Consider the following 21,078-nt stretch of genomic DNA (forward strand, 5'->3'; position numbering starts at 1 on the left):
TGGATATTTAAAAATAACCTTATATGTTTATATTGACAACGTACGATGTTTGTAAATATTCTTTACTGATTTTTCGAACGAACCTTGATATTTGTCAGGTAAAACAGTCATTCTTTTAGTATATTGCATGTTTGATATATTCTTTTGTACGCTCTGCAGTTTGATTCTTCAATTTAATTAACATAACCGTATACACATTGGCAAATCAACAATATTCTTTTTTTTTTAATTATCTCCCTTTAATGAATTCAACATACTATGTTCTTAACTTGGCGTCAATCATTATTTCAACGTGCTCTGTTGTTGTCTGAAATTGGTTACCAAGCAGTTTAATTTATATTTTACATATTTCTAAAAGGAATGAGTCTGTCATACATCTATGAAGATGTATTTGTATTTTGTCATATTAAGTAAGAACATGAAGATGTGGGGTATACGTAAATTAGACAACAACCCAACGACAAAAACAACTAAAAGAAATCTAGAGGTCAATATTCAGAAATCAATAATAAATTCTATAATATACAGTACCATAGTTTTTAAAGCTGTTCCTTTGCTTTTTGTGTTTTTTGCTGTGCATGTACTGAATTTGTGGCATGGATAGATACCCCATATCCTTTCTTTTCTATTATGTAATTTAATTTAGATTATAACAACATAATAGACATAAGACATGAGACATAAAGCTTTAAGGTCGTTATATGCAAGGCAAGTACAAACATAAGCTCTGAAGAGCTTTTATAAGCGACAAAACAAATGTACACTCAACAATACATACATATCAAGACTTGCATACATACAATTAAACACAGAAATCAACAGTTCATATTATGCATACATGTCGTATTTGCTTAACCAAATTATAAATCCCCAGAAACCGAATCAAGACTGAGATTATAAAGTCAAATTTTGAGAAGTAACGTCCAGTGGCAAATATTTCATGTATAGTTATACCAAGTGAATGTACTACCGTTCAGGTACAATATTTTATTCATTTAATTATTTTAACACCAAAAACCATCTGTACCCGACTCCTGTGAAACTGAGACAAAATCGAAAAACAAGTGATAAACAGCCTAACTGGGTAAAGACACAAAATGAGTTCGGGTTAAACCAGCACAATCAAGGAAATAAAAGACAGCACAAGGCATAATCAAACTTTTGTCTCTAATCAATCACAAAGAAAGGTTTCAATTGGTGTCATTCTATCTGTTTCATTCGTATATTATTACAGATTACAGATTGTACATAAATAACTTGTACGTGGCATTGCAATCACATTAACGTAATCCCCCCCCCCCCCCCCCCCAACACACACACGCACAAACATCTCTTTTGCTCATATAAATTTCAAGCCATTAACATTTTGACGTGTAATAATAAGCAACTATTTCACCTGTAATTAACCAACCTTTCTCAATACAGTTTATAAGAATTGTGGTAATCTAAAAAAAATCTGCAGCAATTTGTCTATTTCTTTTCTTTCTTCATTGGTCCAGGTGAAAACTAGAACAAAATGTCTTCAACTAAATTTCGCCTTGCAAAACTATACAATTCTTGTGATTGTGAAAAGAAGAAAAAACATGAGTTACATTACATAACTTTTGATGAAACATTTACAAGACTAAGAGAAGTTACAGATGAAGTCCTAAAATATTTCGACAACAAAGGAGAAGTACTGCAGTTTGTTCTTGGTCACATTCCCGTCAAGTCAAAAGATGATAGTACGTTTACTTTCATGGACAGAAAAACATGGCAAAAGAAAGAAATGAAAGACCGGAAGAAGTTCTGGGAGGAGAAAGGATTTGATCAAATGGTAGTGATTGGGTGTGTAGAAGAGGACCTTATTCGTGACGACGCTATCGATGTTATGAAAGATTCCGAGATCTACGCCATTGCCTTAGCACAAAGATTGCTCATGCACTATATTTATAATAAACCAGAAGAAAGATTGTTCAACGACTCACTTCAGCTTAGCAGAACATCTCTGGAGAAAACAGACGGAAGTGTCCTTTATATTGCAATCAAGTCTAAATCTAAACAAAAGTATGTTCATTTGAAACTTATGTTAAATTTGCTGATAAATTATCAGAAAATATTCGAACCCGTACACCCTTTAAATAATTGTTTTGGACCTTTGCAATCAATAATGGAGAGAAAAAAAATCCAGAGACTAAAACAAGACCAGGAAAATTCAATACAAATGAGAACATTTGTACACAATAATAAAAGAACACGCTTTGGCAATGATTTCCTATAATATCATACAACACAAAATTTTATGAATTGTACCGATAATTAGCATAAAGGTGTATTTTTATTTTAACTTTTTTTGATCTATGAAAATGTGATTAATTTAACTGTACAAATCAATCGCTAAAAAGGAGTGTTTCTATAATGAAAATTAATCATACAGCATTTGAACTTTTCATGGTTTTCTTTATCGTGAACGCCAGAAACAGCCAAAAGTTATGATGTAGTCACACGTTTCGTTTAAACTTGTTTTCAAATGATATAAACAAGACTTTAGTCTGAATTATTCAAATATTTTTTTTTGCAGAAAAGAAAAATCAAAGCAACGTCGCAAATGGTAAGTTTTCTAAAGAAATATAGATATTTTGAAATCGCAAAATATTTGACTTATTCGACGGTGCACATATTTGTGTTCTTTAGAATCTCTGGATATACAATAAAAGATAAAAAGCAATAACTTTTAACCTTGAAATAGGAACACAAAGAAAAAATGTATCCAATAAAGGCAACAGTAGTATACCGCTGTTCGAAATTCATAAATCGATTGAGAAAAAAACAAATCCGGGTTACAAACTAAAACTGAGGGAAACACATCAAATATAAGAGGCGAACTACGACACAACAGAAACACAACATTAAAATGTAACACACACAGAAACGAACTGTAATATAACAATGGCCATTTTCCTGACTTGGTACAGGTGGGTTGAACCTGGTTTTGTGGCTAGCCAAACCTCCCGCTTTTATGGCAATGTTAAATATAACATTAAAATCCAAGCACTTCCTCTTACTAATTTACGGAAATATGTATACGTCATATGTTATCATTAAATGAAAAATAAAATGTTCGAAATATGCAATTGCGTCTTTCATTCCATGGTATCACCATTGAAATGAATTTTTGGAGCACACTTCTTCTACAAGAAAAGTCTTGAATATTTTTGTGTATCCAACAAATAGGACGATAGTTGAATACAGTGATATATTTATTCAATATCCCATTTAAGTCATTAGGAATTTTGTTGTGCGAGTATTTTAACTGTTCATACTTTTACCAAACATGACCGTATCGTATATTTCCACATTTCCTATACAAAGGAAAAATGGTTGATCATATTCAGTAGTTTTATATTGATTTGTCTTCCTATTTCTCCACATTATATTTTGCTGACCATTTTTAAAATTTATTTTTTATACGCGACTGTTTTTATTGGTTTCTACAACAAATAATTCGTCGTCATACATTTGAATTATCTCTTTGATATACATAACAGTCTTTGTAATATGACACTATTTTACTTGACAGGAAATCTAAGAGTTCAAGTAGCAGCAGCAGTAGTAGCAGTAGTAGCAGCAGTTCCGAAAAATCAAGCAGCGACTCAAGGTATACACACGCTTTTCGTTACTTTTCAAAATGTCATTTTAAGCATATCTTAAGAATATCAACGGCAAATATCATACACTTATTGTAAGTTTCATGTAATAAATTGTAGAATGAAAACGTGTTATGGACGAAGCAATTGTTATTTTTATCCGAACGATTTATAATCCTATACGACAAAAAATGGCATACATTGTTGAATGAAATCGTTATATGAACGACACTATATCGGTCGAAGGCAACTGCCAAGCTACATCTACGTATTTCCTTTCCAGACGATTTCTAATTCTAAAGTACAAAAAATACATAATGTTTAAATGGAAATAATTGCATTTTTTTGTAGTTCTGATGATGAAAGCGATGGTTTATCAGATGGATCAAGGGGAAGATCAAGAAAACCGAGGTACATGTGCAAACTGTAGTTTACTACAAATGTCGATGATTACTTATCTATTATTGATAAGAGTCCGTTATTAAAAAAACAATATTTTCGAAAAACATTTTAAGACTATATTTTGAAAATAGTTATTGGTTGCATCCTTCAGCAATTAGTAGTGAAGTTATGAAATTTTAATGATATATGATATTCATTCGATAATCTTAGAGGTCCTTTTACCTAAATTAATTGATTCTCTTACACCGCATTTAAAAATCCAACTGGAAGTTCGATGACAAATAAGGTCGAATAATGATTTTAAGTTTAGTATCTGGTTCCATAATATAAAATTAAACCAGTTGACATGATATACTTAAAAAAAGTATTTGGGCCATTTTAGTTTCATAAATATGCGTAAATCAACAGTGAGTATACCGTAACACGTTTTTGTTATTTCAACAGGAAAGAGAAATCGAAACACCATCGAAAAGGGTAAGTTATTTATGTTAATAAAAGGATTTATGCAAAGTTATCGAAGCTTGAACCCCATATTAAATTTATTATTCCCGTATATATCGTAATAGGTCACTAGTACACTGTGTAACGAATTTATCTTACCGACTATCTTAACATTTAGAATTCAGACTATATAGTGGCCTATTAAAGAAATAAAAGTGAAGTAAAACATATCTGCTTTTATTTTCAATCGTTTATCATCAATTTCTACATCTGTTGTCTGGGCGAAACGTTTGACATTTTTCTTCAACGTCATGTTGTTTTTATAAAAGGACGTAACGCTATTTAAATAACCGTGTATTAAAATACTAACCCAATATTAAATATACAGGGTCTACACCTGTTCGCTTTTAACCAACGATATTCCTAGAAATATATAGGAGGTCAGATAAACATACTTACACAGCTTTTCTACTTCTCAAATAAACAACAAATATAATTATTCAATTGTATATTTTCCAGTTGTGATGATGAAAAAGTTGGTTTATCAGAGAGATCAATGAGTAGATCAAGAAAGCCCAGGTAACTTTGAAAACTGCAGTTCACGTACCCCATCTATTATTGATAATCATTCATCTTTCAAAAGAGACGATAACTTTGAAAAAAAATTGAGACTATACTTTGCGATTTATCATTGGCTACAATTTTCAGCAATTAGTTGTAAAGTTATGAAATGTTAATAATATATTCATATACGATTCCATAAGTTAGAGATCATTTAACTTTAATAATTAATTCTCTTACACCGAGTTAAAAATCCCATTGGAAGTTCAATTACTGTTGCAATTTAAGTAACAGGTTACTTTTAAATGTTAAATGATCACTACATGCAGAAATATTTAATAGTATTCGGACCATTTCACCTTCAGAAATTTGTGTTAACCAATAGTGATTATATTCTAATTCGTCACCTCAAACGCATATAAAGTATTTATAAAATAAAAACAAACACTTGTTACATAGGAATAGCTCGCCAGCATGTGCAGCTTACTGTTAAATTTTATTAAAACAAAATATTGAGTCCCGATGTCATGATATCGGCAACACCGCTGCGTAGTACACGACAGCCTACAAAATAGAAAAACAAAATCAGAAATCATATATACATATAAATCTTAATAATCAAACAAACAATGTCCTACTGATAGTATAAATATCAATCTATCTATGCGTGAAAACATTTCAAATATACAAGCATCTTAATACGAGAGGGGGGAGAGGGGTCTTAACCTAAACTAAGCTGCCTTACTGAACGGTATACGAGCTTCGAATGACCATATACCTTAAATTACTTAAACAAGACAACTATTCGCGCTTTAAAAATCCCGTGCTATTTACATAACAAATATCATACTCAATATATTTACGCAACGCGACAAATATTGACCAATCCAAAATATCATATGTTTAAAACACAAATTAACCTGTTTATCCAATATAAACACCAATAGATGACCACTATGCGGACACACAATCACGTGTGATTGTTTACATAATAGAAAACACGTGTATGCTCAACTTTAATAAATACATTTATATTCTAATTCGTCACCTCAAACGCATATAAAGTATTTATAAAATAAAAACAAACACTTGTTACATAGGAATAGCTCGCCAGCATGTGCAGCTATTTTCGACAAAACAAAGAAAGGCGCAAATGTGTGTTTTTAAATTCCTAAATTTTTAGTTACTGTCAGACGTTCACTGATGTTCTCTTTGACATATCCGTCCTTAGCCCGGTCTGATTTCCAGTGACCATGTTTTTTGAAGATTCGATCTTCCACATGCGCGTTTGCAGCAGCAGTGGCGCCTCCGGACCTCAAACTATGCAAACCAAAATACTTTTTGTCTAATTCAATAGATGTTAAAGTAGATAACAGAATTTCTCTTGCAGTAGTATAAGAAAGCTTCCCATTTCTTAATTTGTAACCATTTACAGATTTACAAAAAGGTAAAGGACGAAAAATCAAATCATTACTGTCTGACTTGATGTTTGCTAAATCTAATATTTCATCAACATTTTAACGGGACATGTAATTTTGTCCGTTTTTGAAATGAGTACATCTCTACCCTCACGGTAAATATCAGTTTTACTACTCTCTATCGGTAAAACGATGTACGAATCATGAAAAACAATATTAATTCTTGTCAGATTTGCTAATTCTGAACACCTCAAAAATCCAGCAAAACTTATAAGGCACATACATGCTATTCTAACATCTTAAGATTAGATTTATCGTTACCATAAAGCATAACAATTTGATACAAAATTTCTGGTGTCATAGGTTCTTTCTTAACCACAATGTGTCCAACAGATCTCAAAGATCCTTCCATCACAGAAATAACCAAATCCGAATTACACGGATTTTCAACTCCGGCTAATCTATGAGCCCAACTTATAGCATAAAAAGCTTCATTTATGCTGCTAGTAGATTTACCAATATTAGTCAAATAAACTAAATACGATGCGACAGAAATAACTGAAGCAGGTAACGTGTTTGAAATATTAATAGATAAACACCACTTACAAAAAGCGTTGAAAACATATCTATACTGTCGTTGAGTGTTGGGTGCTCTAGATGACAAACAAAAGGAAGGTATCTGGTCTACAAGGAGCTGCATGGATGGAGATTGTGACTGACGAAAAGAACTAATATCAATCCATCTTCCGGTTTTGAAAACATCTGAAAAATGTGTTACCCAATAAAGGAAAATTAAACAAGTATTCATATAAATTATCATAATAAAATGCATATGACATTAACCATTCAACCGTGCCTACTACAATATCATACTACAACATATGATACTAGGGCCATGTCGCTAAAAATCCTTCATCTTTTACATTCTCAACTGAGTCATATGTACAACGTAAAATCTCATTCACCATGCCTCTGCAATACCGAAATTGATATCAGGACCATGTGAAAAATCACAGACTAGCGTCTAAGTCTAACTGCGAGAACAGTTGATAAAAATTTTTCAGTTCCAAAGATACACTTCGGACTACTTCCTTTTGAATAGATTCTATTCGTTTCTTTAAATTCTAGCACATCTTTAACATAAGCTTTGTAAGTCAAGTTTTTATTAAAAATATATGACCAGAATGGCACAGACACCCATCGTGGGACAATCAAAGACCCTTTAGCATTCAAAGTAAGCACATTAGATTTCCAGAACTTAAGCTCATTCAAAATCTCAGCTGGATAAACTATTTGTAATAATTTATCCCAGCTCAATCTTTGCACGATGCACAAGTAACAATATCTTGTCATCAATCTAGTCAAATTTTCGAACACTGGTGATAAAGAAATAATCTTACCAGTCACTTGAGCTAATTGCCTAGCAGAGAAAAACAAAAATCTGTCTAAAATTTCATCTATAGACTTCCAGTCTTCAAATTTAAATCTCTCTTTTTTGACGGATTTATTTAAAATTGAAAGATCCAATATTAACCTCTTTTTTCCGGACTTATTGGTGGCTACTGATAAAGGATTAACAATATAAGGCGTAAAGGGAATTTCATATGCACATCCAGAATCAACTAATTCTAAAACGGCTTTATCCACAAATTCTGAGTTAGAAACAGCAGATTTATTGTTTTTCATGTGCATACTAGGGGGAGGCACTAAAATGGGATTACATAACCGTTTTTAATTGTATCTAAAACAAAATCACTAGCTCCAATCTTAACCCAAAAATCGTAATGTTTTGCAAGCCTGCCTTTAACACCTTTAAAGTTATGACTAGCAGAAAAATCTAATTTTTCAAGAAATTGAACTTGTGACATAAATTCGTCAAGTTCGTCGTTATTGCATTCATAGCTAGAAGATAACAAACTTATATCTAGATACTTATCATTAACAGTAACTGTATCATTGCTGTTTGGATGGCTGGTAACTGGGTGCAGAAGCTGTGGCTGACTTGAAGTTGAGTGTTTTGAGGGCTCTAGTCTCGGCCTGGCGAATCTTTTTCTCGTCCTCATCATTTTCGGCGATATCGTTACTTTCATATTCTCTAACCGTAACCCATCCCCCAGTGGAGTTATCAGCGATCCTGATGAGTTTGTTCCTTTCTTTAAGTTTACCCACCAAATCACCAGTAATAGGAGAAAGGGGGGAAGCAACAGATACAAGATCCTTGCGGATTTTGTTAAGACCATCCATAATGTTCTCTTTAAAACGAAACTGAATCCGATTCCCTTCTGATTTGAACTTAATATTAGCCTCATCTCTGTATTTCTTGGATAAATTGTCTTGTTCTGACAGAATGTCGGACTTTAAATCAACAAGTTTCTTATCCAAATAGTCTTTAAAAAGCCCAAAAGTGTCTACTAAGTCACGGTTTTGTTGATTAGCTTGTGAATTGGAAGCGTCCAGACGTTCGGGCTGACCATGTAAGGGGTCCTTAACAAATCTTCTTCATTCAGATCGAGTACTGGTTCGGACATATCTTAACCTAAACTAAGCTGCCTTACTGAACGGTATACGAGCTTCGAATGACCATATACCTTAAATTACTTAAACAAGACAACTATTCGCGCTTTAAAAATCCCGTGCTATTTACATAACAAATATCATACTCAATATATTCACGCAACGCGACAAATATTGACCAATCCGAAATATCATATATTTAAAACACAAACCTGTTTATCCAATATAAACACCAATAGATGACCACTATGCGGACACACAATCACGTGTGATTGTTTACATAATAGAAAACACGTGTATGCTCAACTTTAATAAATACATGTATATACACATTTTTATTTTATTCTAACAGGAAAGAGAAATCGAAACACTATCGCAAATGGTAAGTTTAATGTTATTAACGTTAATTAAAGGATTCAAGCGAACGATACAGGCACTAATGAATGAACAGTAATTTTATCTGAAAAGGAACAATAACTTAACTTTCGATAGAGAAAGACACGGAATGAAATCCAAAGTTTCCTGGTCGATTAAGAGAGTTCCTCCATGATATGATTTATTGGCAAAGATAGCTAAAGATTTTACAGATACGATCGAAACTGTAACTGTATACCTGTTTCTCATAAATTTTATGTATATGTTTATATCCGTTGCAATGTTTCTATTGTGTAGTTTTACCTTTGTTGAATTTATGATGTATGCTTACGCCCACGTGATCTCTGATGGGCAAATCATACCACATCATACTTTTATGTTTATTGGATTTATTTGGCTAATACGAATGTCTTGTTAGTTTGGCTGAACATAGAATAAGAAGCAAAAATTAAAATGACCAGAATACTGAAAAAAAGTTTTTAGCTTGTTTTATGTATTCAATTTGTTTTGTATATGACTTGTCTGTATTCCTAATACATGTTAACTAACACAATTACACGGCTTTTCTACTTCTCAATTTTACAACTATTACAAGTACTCAATTATATATTTTCCAGTTCCGATGATGAAAGCGGCGGTTTATCAGATGGTTCAACGAGTAGATCAAGAAAGCCAAGGTAATTGTGAGAAACGTAATTCAGTACAATGTCAAAGAATACTTCGTCTATTATTGATGGGACTCGGTGGTCGAGTTGTCGAGTGTTTGGTAGTTAACTTCTGTTTCACTAGCTTGTGAACAATGAGGTTGCGAGTTCGGACCCCGTACGTGAAAGGTTCGCTCGAAACCGATCTTAACTGACAAGGATTGTCAGTTTCCTGCCAAACGTCAGTGGTTCTCTCCTGGCAGTCCGGCTTCTTCCACCAATAAAAACTGACCGCCATGCAGGGTTTCCGCTGGCGTCCATTTTCGCATTTTGCGAAAAAAAATAAAAATTGTGGCGATTAAAATTCCTTATTGGCGAAAGAATTTGGCGAAAGAAATATAACGGTTCGACTTCGTCCATCTTGGGTTTCTCTGATTTTTTCCTGATCAGACAATACTGAGAAATCACCTTGACCTCGTTACGATTTTGATTAATCAGCTGATTGCATTTTTACATCGGATGACTGTGAGGGCATTCCGGTGTATTGTTGCCACAGACATTTCTACCCACGTGACTTTCGTTTTTTACTGATAACCGAACGCAAAATAACATTCCTTATCGCTTGTTATATATCAATTTCAACAATAAACATTCATGCAAATAATTTTTATGAACGTAGATTAATGATATCATGTTTTGTCGTAAGAAATTTATATATATCAATAACAAATCAAGAATACCGAAAATTTGTGTTAACGCATGCGGAAGAATATCTCAAGTACGTTTTGTGGGAAAATATGAATGCCTACTCAAATCCAATCTATTAGAAAAATCGAATTATTACAGAAGAGGTGTCCACCATGCACTTGCACTGCACTATTGTCAGAATAGGAGAATAGGATGATATAGAAATGGATGAAAATTATATATACATGTAGCTGTTATATACAAATATTAATATGATATATAACAACAAACCAGAGTATACTGATTTGTATCACTACAATATAATAGTTATTACGGTGAGGTTGAATTCCGTCATTTATTTATCATCCACGCACGAACTTGTCTTAGAAAAAAATATATCTATGTACCTTAACCTCACTTTCAGGCATAGAGATGTGATTTTTTTTTCTGAGACAAGTGCTTGTGACCATCCACAAGAACTTGCGGTCATCCGATGTTCAGTACTTCAGTACTTTGATATAGCTATCGGCAACAATGGATTATAATTAATACAAGGTGTTGATTGTATTGTTTAATGAAATGGTGTGGTTAAATGGCACCTCATGTTACCTAATGGATTTTTTTTAAACTTTGATAGAAATTATTGTTTTCAAATGCATGCGTACCTCACAATCGTTTTAGCGACGCACGATGGTCCGGAAAAGAAAACTGTTGTTATGAAGAAAAATACTAAAAAGTCAGAAAAAATCTCCGAATTTAGTGTATATCCTTCAACTTGACGGGAAGTTTCTCATAAAATTATTAACGATGAATCCCGTATTCCCCGGCAGAAGTAAAAATTAAATGATGATTTCATTATCTATATTGCAATTTACTGTGTATTTTAAAATGTAAATGTTTGTTATTATTGAGTGTGAATTTATTACAATGTAGACTAAAAAAAGACATTTAGAATTATAATAGGCAACAATGTGGCTAACTGATATCTTTTTGTTAAAAAGAAGGAAAATTTAAAACGAAAAATATTTTAGTTGGCGAAAAAAAATTGAAAGTGGCGAAAAATATGTTGTTTTGGCGAAAGAGGTGGCGAAAAAGAAAATCGACCCGGGGGAAACCCTGCCGCCATGAAATAGCCAATAGTGCTGAAATAGACATTTAACACCAATCAATCAATCTATAATTGATAATTATTTATCATACAAATAAAACGACAACCTCGAAAAAAAATTGAGACGGAATTTTGTGATTCATCATTGACTACAACTTTCAGCAATTAGTGGTGAAGTTATGAAATTTTTATGAAATATTTAATATTTATATACATTCCATAAGTTAGGCATCATTTAACTTTAATAATTAGTTCTATTACACCGCGTTTAAAAATCACGGGAAGTTCGATTACAGATAAATTGGAAAGCAACTGTTTCCTTCTGTAGAATTAAACCAGTTGCCAAAGTCACTACATGTATAGATATTTTACAAGTATTTGGACCATATCAGCTTCATAAATATGCGTAAACCAATAGCGAGTATATACAAGTTTTTTTTTAATTTTTAGCAGGAAAGAGAAATCAAAACCACATCGCAAATAGTAAGTTATTAACGTTAATTAAAGTATTCATGCGAACAATACAGGCACTTCTGAATGAACAATGATTTTCTCTTAAAAGGAACAATAACTGAACTTTCGATAAAGCATTGAAGTATTATATTGACGTCAATATAATGCTTCTATGGATAGAGTAAGACATGTCGTTTTCGGGCGATTTGGGGGAGTTCCTCTATTACATTTGTACTTGTATCGGCAAAGATGATGTAGGTTTTACAGATAAGCCATAGAAACTGTTTCCTGTAACTGTATATATGGTTTCTATATATGGTGTAGTATTTATCTTTATTGAATTTATAGTGTATGCATGTTTACATTGATCTCTGATTGGGTAGGCATCTCACAGCCAATCATACCACACCATACTCTTATATGTGATAGGATTACGAATGTCTTGTTTAACATTAACAGATTAAGGAAAATACATAATTCTCTTAGTTTAACTGAACATGGAATAAGAAACAAATATTAAAATGGCCAGAATACAAACAAACGGTTTTAGCTTGTTTTATGTTACAGTAATGTTCAGAATCTATATACAAGTTTACAACAAATATAATTATTAAAGTACGGCTTTTTCTATATTTTTCAAGCCAGTGACGAGAAATCTAATAATTCAATAGATATAAGAAGATGTGGTATGAGTGCCAATGAGACAACTCTCCATCCAAGTCAAAATTTATAAAATTTAAACCATTATAGGTCAAAGTACGGTCTTCAACACGGAGCCTTGGCTCACACCGAACAGTAAGCTATAAAGGGCCCCAAAAATTACTAGTGTAAAACCATTCAAACGGGAAAACCAACGGTCTAATCTATATATAAAAACGAGAAACGAGAAACACTTATGAACCACATCAACAAACGACAACTACTGAACATCAGATTCCTGACTTAGGACAGGTGCAAACAAATGCAGCGGGTTTAAACGTTTTAATGGTACCAAACCTTCACCCTTTTTCTGAAACAATAGTTTAACATCACAACATAGAAAGACACACTATAAAATATCAACTGAAATAGCTTAACTCAATCAAAGGACACATTTACACGAGTGAACATACACTGAACAAATAAATTTGACCTATGATACAATGCAAATACAAAATAAATAAACTAAGGGAAGAATAATAAAAGTAACATGTTATATCGGTATGAAATGTTTAAACAATTTAAGAAAAACAATATGCTCGAACAAAAATATCAGCCATTTGCAATAACTTTAAACACAGGTAAATGAAAATAATTTTGTTGTTAGGTATACGTGTACAGTTCCAATAGAGAAAGGACATATTTTTACAAAATAAATGATTTTGCTGTTCATAGTACGAAATGAAAATTAATAGTAGTACCAAACACTTACCAAAGCTGGTATATAGACCAGATATAACCCTGAATAACATTAAATAACAAAAAAGCATTACAATTAGTATCAACAGTTCAAATAAACAAGAAAGTACGATTTGAGAGTACTCGCAGTTACTGACAGCTAGTTAAAAGCCAAAACAATTAATAATAAAAAAGTATATTTTTCTAGCTCTGATGATGAAAGTGGTGGTCAATCAGATGGATCCAGGAGTAGAAAACCAAGGTATCAAAATATATAATTTAAGAACACGAAAAAAATATTTAGATCAATGTTTTTTAATATCACTACAAAACTTTTTAAAATGTTTGAAATTGCCATAAAGAAAGTGCAATACTTGTACAATTCAGGACATACATAGTTCGCATGAAAAAACTTAAGGTCAAATATTTAGGTCGCTTTGAAATTGAATAATTTTAGTTGATTATATAGGGGTGTTTAGTTTAAACATATTTTATTTGCTAAATTAAAGCCAAATGGATTAGACACAAGTAAATCATACCTATGAATTCTTCTCCTTAATACAATATAAATATATACAATAATAGTATAATGAGCATGCATGTAATGCAAACAGTTTATAGAATATAATACGAGCTATAGGTAAAAAAAGAAGAGAGAAAAAAAAAGGGAAGATTGAAGTCATATAATTATGTGATGATAACGTGGGTGTCGATGATGATAATGTTCGTTCGAAAGTTCCAAGTTTCCACAAATTAATAGTTTTGTATCTAAAACAAAGTTTTCGGAAAGCCAATTAAGATTATCGAAGAAGGATTTTCTACATGAAGACTATTTTAGACAAACGAAGAAGTAATGGTGAATATCCTCAATATCTGACCCACATTGGCAAGAATGATCCTTTATAATGTTAGCTTGAAAAAGGTCATAGTTTTAGAGTGAAGTGGAGCATCGCAATTGCGTTAAAATAATATTCAATTTACTCGGGCCGTACAAATAAAACGTTTCAACTTTATTTAGGAAACTATCGTTTTTCAATTCTTTCTTAAATTTAGATATCAGAGTTGACTAATTTTTGGATCAAGTTTATTCCACTCACGTATTGTGGAGGGAATAAACGATTCAGTAGTAAGGGAAAGTCTACAAAATGGAACAATACTATCATGACCATTTCGCAACGGATAGTTGGTAGTACTTTGTACAAATGGAAGTACAAGATTACATAGGTACTCTGGTGCATGTTTTTGGTTCATATTATAAAACATCTGTAATTTTCCTCTTCTTCTTTCATAGAGGGGTGTAAATTGGTGGTATGGCACCTAATGTGTCATAGTGATATTGCCATGCATTTCAGAACATTTCTCTCTTTTAAAGAAAGCAAAAATAAAAAAGGGCGAAGTCTTGCACATCGTAACAGATTTCAGATATCCATCAGGGACCGCAACTCAAAGAAAGGGAACAGACAAGACTATAGAATAAAAAAAAACTGTAGAGACAAAGTAAAAAGGTTGCATACAAAAAAGTACTCAACGCAAATGCAAGCGTTACCTGTGACATAACCTATGGAAATCAGGAAAAGTACAAAAGAGAGGCGGAAGATACCAAAGGGATAGTCAACAGTAGTATACAAAACACAACATAGAAAACTAAATGCTGAGCAAATCGAACCCCATCTTAAACGGTGGGGGGGGGGGGTTATTCCATGTGCTCCGCCGGAAGGATAAGGAGATCCTGCTAAACATGAGGCATCCGTGGTGTTACAAATGAATAAAAGCTGATGGTATGGATATTATAAATTATATATTTATTGTTTTCAATTTAGACTTGTTTATTGTTACATATATATAGATAATTAACTTTATTATTGTCTTATTTTCAGGAAGTATTAGATAAGTTATGTAGACGTCGTAGCTGCTTTAATCACGAACTCCGTAGAACAATATAATTCTACATTGATTCTATATTCAGTCTTACCAGGAGTGATTTGATATTAGATATTCAGACCTATGGACCGTTATTTTTCCTGTAGTTAACGAATTGTAACTGATATCAGTAGTATCCTATCCTATCCAAGAGGACAACTGAAAGTGTCATTTTGGACAAAATGTGTTACAGTCACAGTGCTCATTAGACAAAATTGGACAATTGTGTTTCTGATTTCGTTAACTTTTTAACCACATATTAATTTAAGTTGTACAAGTTGGATATATACCATAGAATGCTTTTATTCCAAAATGTGAAGTTAAGCTTTATTAATGCAAATTATGAAAAAAAAAACCGTTCAATTAAAGAATCTAATAAGTCCTACATTTACAGAAACTTTACAGAAATATGACAAAAGTGACAACATGAACTTTATATTTCAATATCCTTCCAATACCAGCTTGGGGCATTCATATAGACGAAGGCAACATAAGTTAGTATTGGACATTTCCGGTGTTTTATACGTGGATATAATGATGCTATGAATAAAAGCTAGTATGGGTAAACGTCAATGAGACAGCAAACCATGCAACGAAAAAATATCCAAAAGGTATTTACAGGGAAACAGTCAGTCTTCAACAATATATCTAGCTATAAATCGTCCTAAGTCCATAAAAGTTTGGGATTTATTACACAGAAACAATCAAAAATCTAAAATTTACACATCCATGCAGTTTTGATATTCAAAAACATTTACATTCATCCATTAATTCAACACAGCGGGTTTTACTATTGAAGCAGGAACTGCTGACATTTGTAGAGCACATGAGTTCACCCCTGTTTTTTGGGGTTCGTGTTGCTCATGCAGTCTTTAATTTTCTGTGTGTTTTGTTATTGTTTTTAGCCATGGTGTTGTCTTTTAATAGGACATATGATTTGAATTGCACCCTTGGTGTCTTCTTCCTTTTTATATACAATTGACAAAGAATTAATTTTCTTATCATTGTGGTGCTTTTTTCAAAATATCAAAATGTATGAGTCTCAAGTTGGTTTTATTAACTGTTATAGTTCCATAAAACTGCGAGGTCAATATGGTAAAATGTACTCATAGAAAGTTGGCATTACACTGAAGAGAGTTAAAATTGATCAACATTATATATATATAGATGCTTTGGTATCTTTTAATGAATAAATTATGTGTAAGTGTCCTTCACTAAATAACAGTAATGGTATATAAAAAAAAGTTAGTTTTACAGGTCCCGAATGCCTTATTTCATGATCATATTTTCTTTCGCGGACCAGTTTAAAAAAACGGACAATTTGACTGTAGAATGATGTCGAATCTTAAATGAAATAGAAGACTAGTATGCGTAGTTTGTGTTCAAAACTTCAATATCATTAAGAATAAGTTGGATAGCATTGAATACAGTTGATATACTAATAAATGTAAATCGATTTGATCGTATATAACTTCACTCGAAAAAAATGTGGTGTACAAAAGGGGACCGATTCACTCGAAAAAACACAATCCCAACCGCGGACACTACCTACTGTTGTCTCAATCATGAAGGTTTCTTCATACACCAAACAGTCACTTATAAAGTGACCTTCCTTTTATAAATCATATATCTCTTAATTGAATTAAAATAAATTATTTATATTTTCCTCAAATTTACTAGTAATTCACAATTTTATCGGTCGGACTTCATGACTGGTGTTGACCATACTTGAAATGTTTTAAAACGATAGATCATGTCTATGTTACAGTACACATTGGAATTCAGTAGGATCTAGTTAACCCTCCTAGTAAAAATCGGAATTCAGTAGGATCTAGTTAATCCTCCTAGTACAAATCGGAATTCAGTAGGATCTAGTTATTCCTCCTGGTACAAATCGGAATTCAGTAGGATCTAGTTAATCCTCCTTGTACAAATCGGAATTCAGTAGGATCTAGTTAATCCTAATACAAATTGGAGTTCAGTAGGATCTAGTTAATCCTCCTAGTAAAAATCGGAATACAGTAGGTAATCCTCCTTGTACAAATCTGAGTTCCATTATCTAAAAGTAGAAATTGGAATATCCAGATTTGTACTAGGAGGATCCTATATTGTAATGGATGATCACCTAAAAAGACGCAATGAAAGGACTATTTTGTTTTTCTTTATATTTAAATAAACCAATATTTAAACTTGTTTGAATCCAAAAAAAAGAGGTATGGAGAATTTCATATGAATTTATTTCACAGCAGAGACTTTTTCTAAATCCTTTCCATCTTTACAAAATTCACAAAAAGCATAAGTTCATATGAGGTACTTGAAGGTTTTAACAACACTTTAGTGTACATGTATTCCATAATATTTGATAAAATTATAGCTACCTGGATATAGTTAAACACTTCAATTTTAGCAATTTTTTAGTAATTATAAGGACATTCTTAAACAAATCCAAAATTTCATTGGAAGTCTTTTAAATATTGTCGGTCAGATAAAAAAAAAAACCATTCATTTATGTTGATTGTGTCTTTCGATACAAAATTGAAGAAAAAACATGTTAAATTTGCATTAATTTCTCAAAATTAATCTTTGGAAGACAATCTTGTTTATTTACGCAAAATCTGTTTCCCTTAACTATGTTCGTGTTGTAAAGTCAATTTGTTTTGCTTATCAAAATACCATGAACAAAATATTAGCAAATTTAATTATCACAAATTAAGATAATTTCTCGAAAGCCGTTTGTGTATTTGACCATATTGTGTTTGCAATAAAATTTTGAAAGTAGAATCATATTTTCATTTTTTTTTGTTTAGCGACTTATCAATTGAGTCAGCAAACATAATAAATAATAAATATTTTAATAATAAAAATAAGAAAAATTAAAAATATCCAGTGGAACCCAGGATCATACTTACTATTGTTTTTAGTAATATCCTGATCCTACTAGAAATTTGGTACAATCCAGGATCCTCATAGTACAATAAAATTAAGAATGGAAATGGGGAATGTGTCAAAGAAACAACAATCCGACCAAAGAGCAGAAAACAGCCCAAGGCCACCAATGGGTCTTCAACACAGCGAAAAAATCCCGCACCCGGAGGCGTACTTTAGCTGGCCCCTAAACAATGTATACTAGTTCAGCGATAATTGACGTCACACTAAACTCCGAAACTTATAAATGAACCAAAATTAAAAAGCATACAAGATTAACAAAGGCCAGAGGTTCCTGACTTGGGACAGGCGCAAAAATGCGGCGGGGTTAAACATGTTTTGGCAGATCTCAACCCTCCCCCTACACTTCTAGCCAATGTGGAATAAACAAACACACAGCAATACGCACAGTAAAACTCAGTTTAAAAGAAGTCCGATTACGATGCTAGAATATGTATAAAGAGAATTAAGAAACTTAGAAAAATGACAATGATCAACATAAATTAACTAAGGACTACTAGCAGTTACTGACATGTCAGCTCCAGACCTCACTTATACTGATCGAAGGATTATGTCTTCATCATATGAAAATCAAGCACAATCCCTCCCGTATCTGGATATCCAAATTTCTCTGACTTGTAGATATTGGAATTCCGATTTGTACTTGATTTTAATTAGTATAAATCAGAATTACAATTTCTACTATAGTAGATATTGGAATTCCAATTTGTACTAGGATAATTCTGGATCCTATACTGTAACAAATACATACCGGATATGCCTCATTTAGAAATTGATATGACCATCAAGTATTTGTATAGTAAACAGTTAACTATACAAATCCTCAAGTTGTGACCAACAATTAGCCATATAGGTCTGGATTATGATCCCCTTGAAAACTTACAACAGCGCACAGTATTCCTACCCAAAGCTCGAAAATTATTTAAGAGGGTGGTAAAGGGTTATTTTCGTGCAGCGTGTTTTGCCATTTTTATTTCACGTGCAGCCGTGAAAAAGGTTCGTTATTCACCGTGTTTCGTGAAATCGGTAAAAAGATCAACGTGCAAGAAATTTTTAATTGTTCGTTCATCGTGAAATGGCAATTTTATTTCGCGTTCTTCCGTGCAGGTACCCCCTCTTTACGCCCCTCATTTAACAGAAACACCATTTTTGTAATAATTCTTTAATATATGAAAGTTTAGCACTGTAGACAAGAATTTGAAATCCTCATATTAGCAACGAAAAGAGGGTTACTAAAGTGGTCTCGTTTTGTCATGATATATTATTGGTGCCGGAGGATCCTTTATACCGTTTCTAATGAATATTTCCACTAGATGACAAAAAATTACACTTTTATCAGACAAGTGATGGCTCAGTATTTTGCCACATAAAAAAAGAATGTTCATGCAACCAAAAAGACTAAATATCATATTTTGCTATAATAACTGAATGATCATGAAGTGCTTTGATGAAGGTAAATCTAAAAAAGCTCTTCGAACAAACAAAATTTAATTATTTTTTAACGATTTAAGCTATTTTACGCAGGGGCTTCGGGGAAATGTGTCACATTTTAATGTTTGGGTTAGAATTGGTGTATAAGTACAAATGAATAAAACAAGTACCATTTCAACAGGTGGAGGCGAAAACGACTCTCTTACGATTTACAAAAGTCCCTTTTTCGGAATACGGGTATGTTGCTCATATAGGCGTCTAAGCATGTCCAGGGTGTATTTGCAAGCTCGAAAGGAGTTTTAATAGCAACTTTATATGTACAAAATTGTATGTAAACATATTCAATGTACCGGTGCTAAATTTCTATGTGTAAATAAATGGAGATCTGGGAACAGCATATCTATATGTCAGTATATATGTTCTTGTGGAGATGTAGGGTATACATAAATGAGAAACCAAATTAAGACATGTATAGATAAGACGTGACCATAATTACGTTTTTTAACACAATCATACAAACAAACAAACAAAAGTAGATAAATTAAATGTCTGCTGACAAACAAAAAAAACATGGATACACAGAAAAACCTTCAAATCTTTACAGCAATAAGGAAAAGGTAAAAACTCAGTTGATTATGGCAAGCCGTTATGGAATTTATCCCCTATTTATTTTTTTATTAAAAACACATTTATTAATATAAAAAAATGATTTGAACATGTTGGAATATTAAAAAAAAAAAACGTCTTCTAATATTAATATATCAGTTTTTATATATTAAAAATTGAATATTTAATAGAAAAGATCTAGAATTAAACCTGTTTATTAATTTTCAGTTAAAAAGGGGCTAGTTTTGAATACTAAAAGAATAATTTTTAATATTAGAAATTCGTTTTATTAATATCAAGGATTTGTATGGTGATCTCACTATACAAGTCCTTGTTAATAACTAAAAAAAAAGAGAAGCTTTTTAATATTTAAAGATGAATTATCAATATTAAAAAATGGGGAATAAATACCGCAACGGCTTGCTATAGTCAAGGACGTACGTGTAACGAACATACGTCTTACTCTTAGCAGAGTCATATAATACAATTGTTATAATTGTATTATATGTCTCTGCTCTTAGCAATAGTTGATTACGAAAAAAAAACCTTTACAGTGTTCATTGCCGTTG

At 32.2% G+C, this 21,078-nt stretch overlaps 1 protein-coding gene and 1 long non-coding RNA gene across 6 annotated transcripts; one reads left to right on the forward strand and one right to left on the reverse strand.

Annotated features, from left to right (window-relative positions):
- Positions 1-12: 12 nt before the first annotated feature.
- Positions 13-15,911, forward strand: LOC127712555 (osteocalcin 2-like). 5 transcript variants are annotated; one of them, XM_052219058.1, is made up of 12 exons: positions 13-98; positions 1,500-2,046; positions 2,561-2,590; positions 3,560-3,637; positions 3,978-4,037; positions 4,473-4,502; positions 4,989-5,048; positions 9,315-9,344; positions 9,955-10,014; positions 12,227-12,259; positions 13,815-13,868; positions 15,484-15,911. In XM_052219058.1, the coding sequence occupies exons 2-12, from the start codon at positions 1,517-1,519 to the stop codon at positions 15,491-15,493; spliced, it is 975 nt and encodes a 324-aa protein (XP_052075018.1). In that variant the 5' UTR covers positions 13-98; positions 1,500-1,516; the 3' UTR covers positions 15,494-15,911. The 5 variants fall into 5 exon arrangements, with proteins under 5 accessions (XP_052075018.1, XP_052075019.1, XP_052075020.1 ...); XM_052219059.1 differs by having other exon boundaries at positions 12,230-12,259; XM_052219060.1 differs by lacking the exons at positions 4,473-4,502; positions 4,989-5,048.
- LOC127712571 (uncharacterized) lies at positions 5,479-7,240 on the reverse strand. Its single transcript, XR_007987165.1, has 2 exons — positions 7,055-7,240; positions 5,479-5,594 (listed from the first exon to the last, which is right to left on the reverse strand). It is a non-coding gene; the product is annotated as an uncharacterized LOC127712571 (long non-coding RNA).
- Positions 15,912-21,078: the final 5,167 nt, after the last annotated feature.

The sequence above is a fragment of the Mytilus californianus genome, unplaced genomic scaffold (genome assembly GCF_021869535.1).
Source record: "Mytilus californianus isolate M0D057914Y unplaced genomic scaffold, xbMytCali1.0.p SCAF_8, whole genome shotgun sequence".
Taxonomy (NCBI): Eukaryota; Metazoa; Mollusca; class Bivalvia; order Mytilida; family Mytilidae; genus Mytilus; species Mytilus californianus.

Coding starts and splice junctions, on each gene's coding strand:
- LOC127712555 (XM_052219058.1), top strand. CDS start 1,517: ATGTCTTCAACTAAATTTCGCCTTGCAAAACTATACAATTCTTGTGAT. Junction 3,638..3,977: donor AAATCAAGCAGCGACTCAAG/GTATACACACGC, acceptor ATTTTTTTGTAG/TTCTGATGATGAAAGCGATG. Junction 9,345..9,954: donor TCGAAACACTATCGCAAATG/GTAAGTTTAATG, acceptor TATATTTTCCAG/TTCCGATGATGAAAGCGGCG.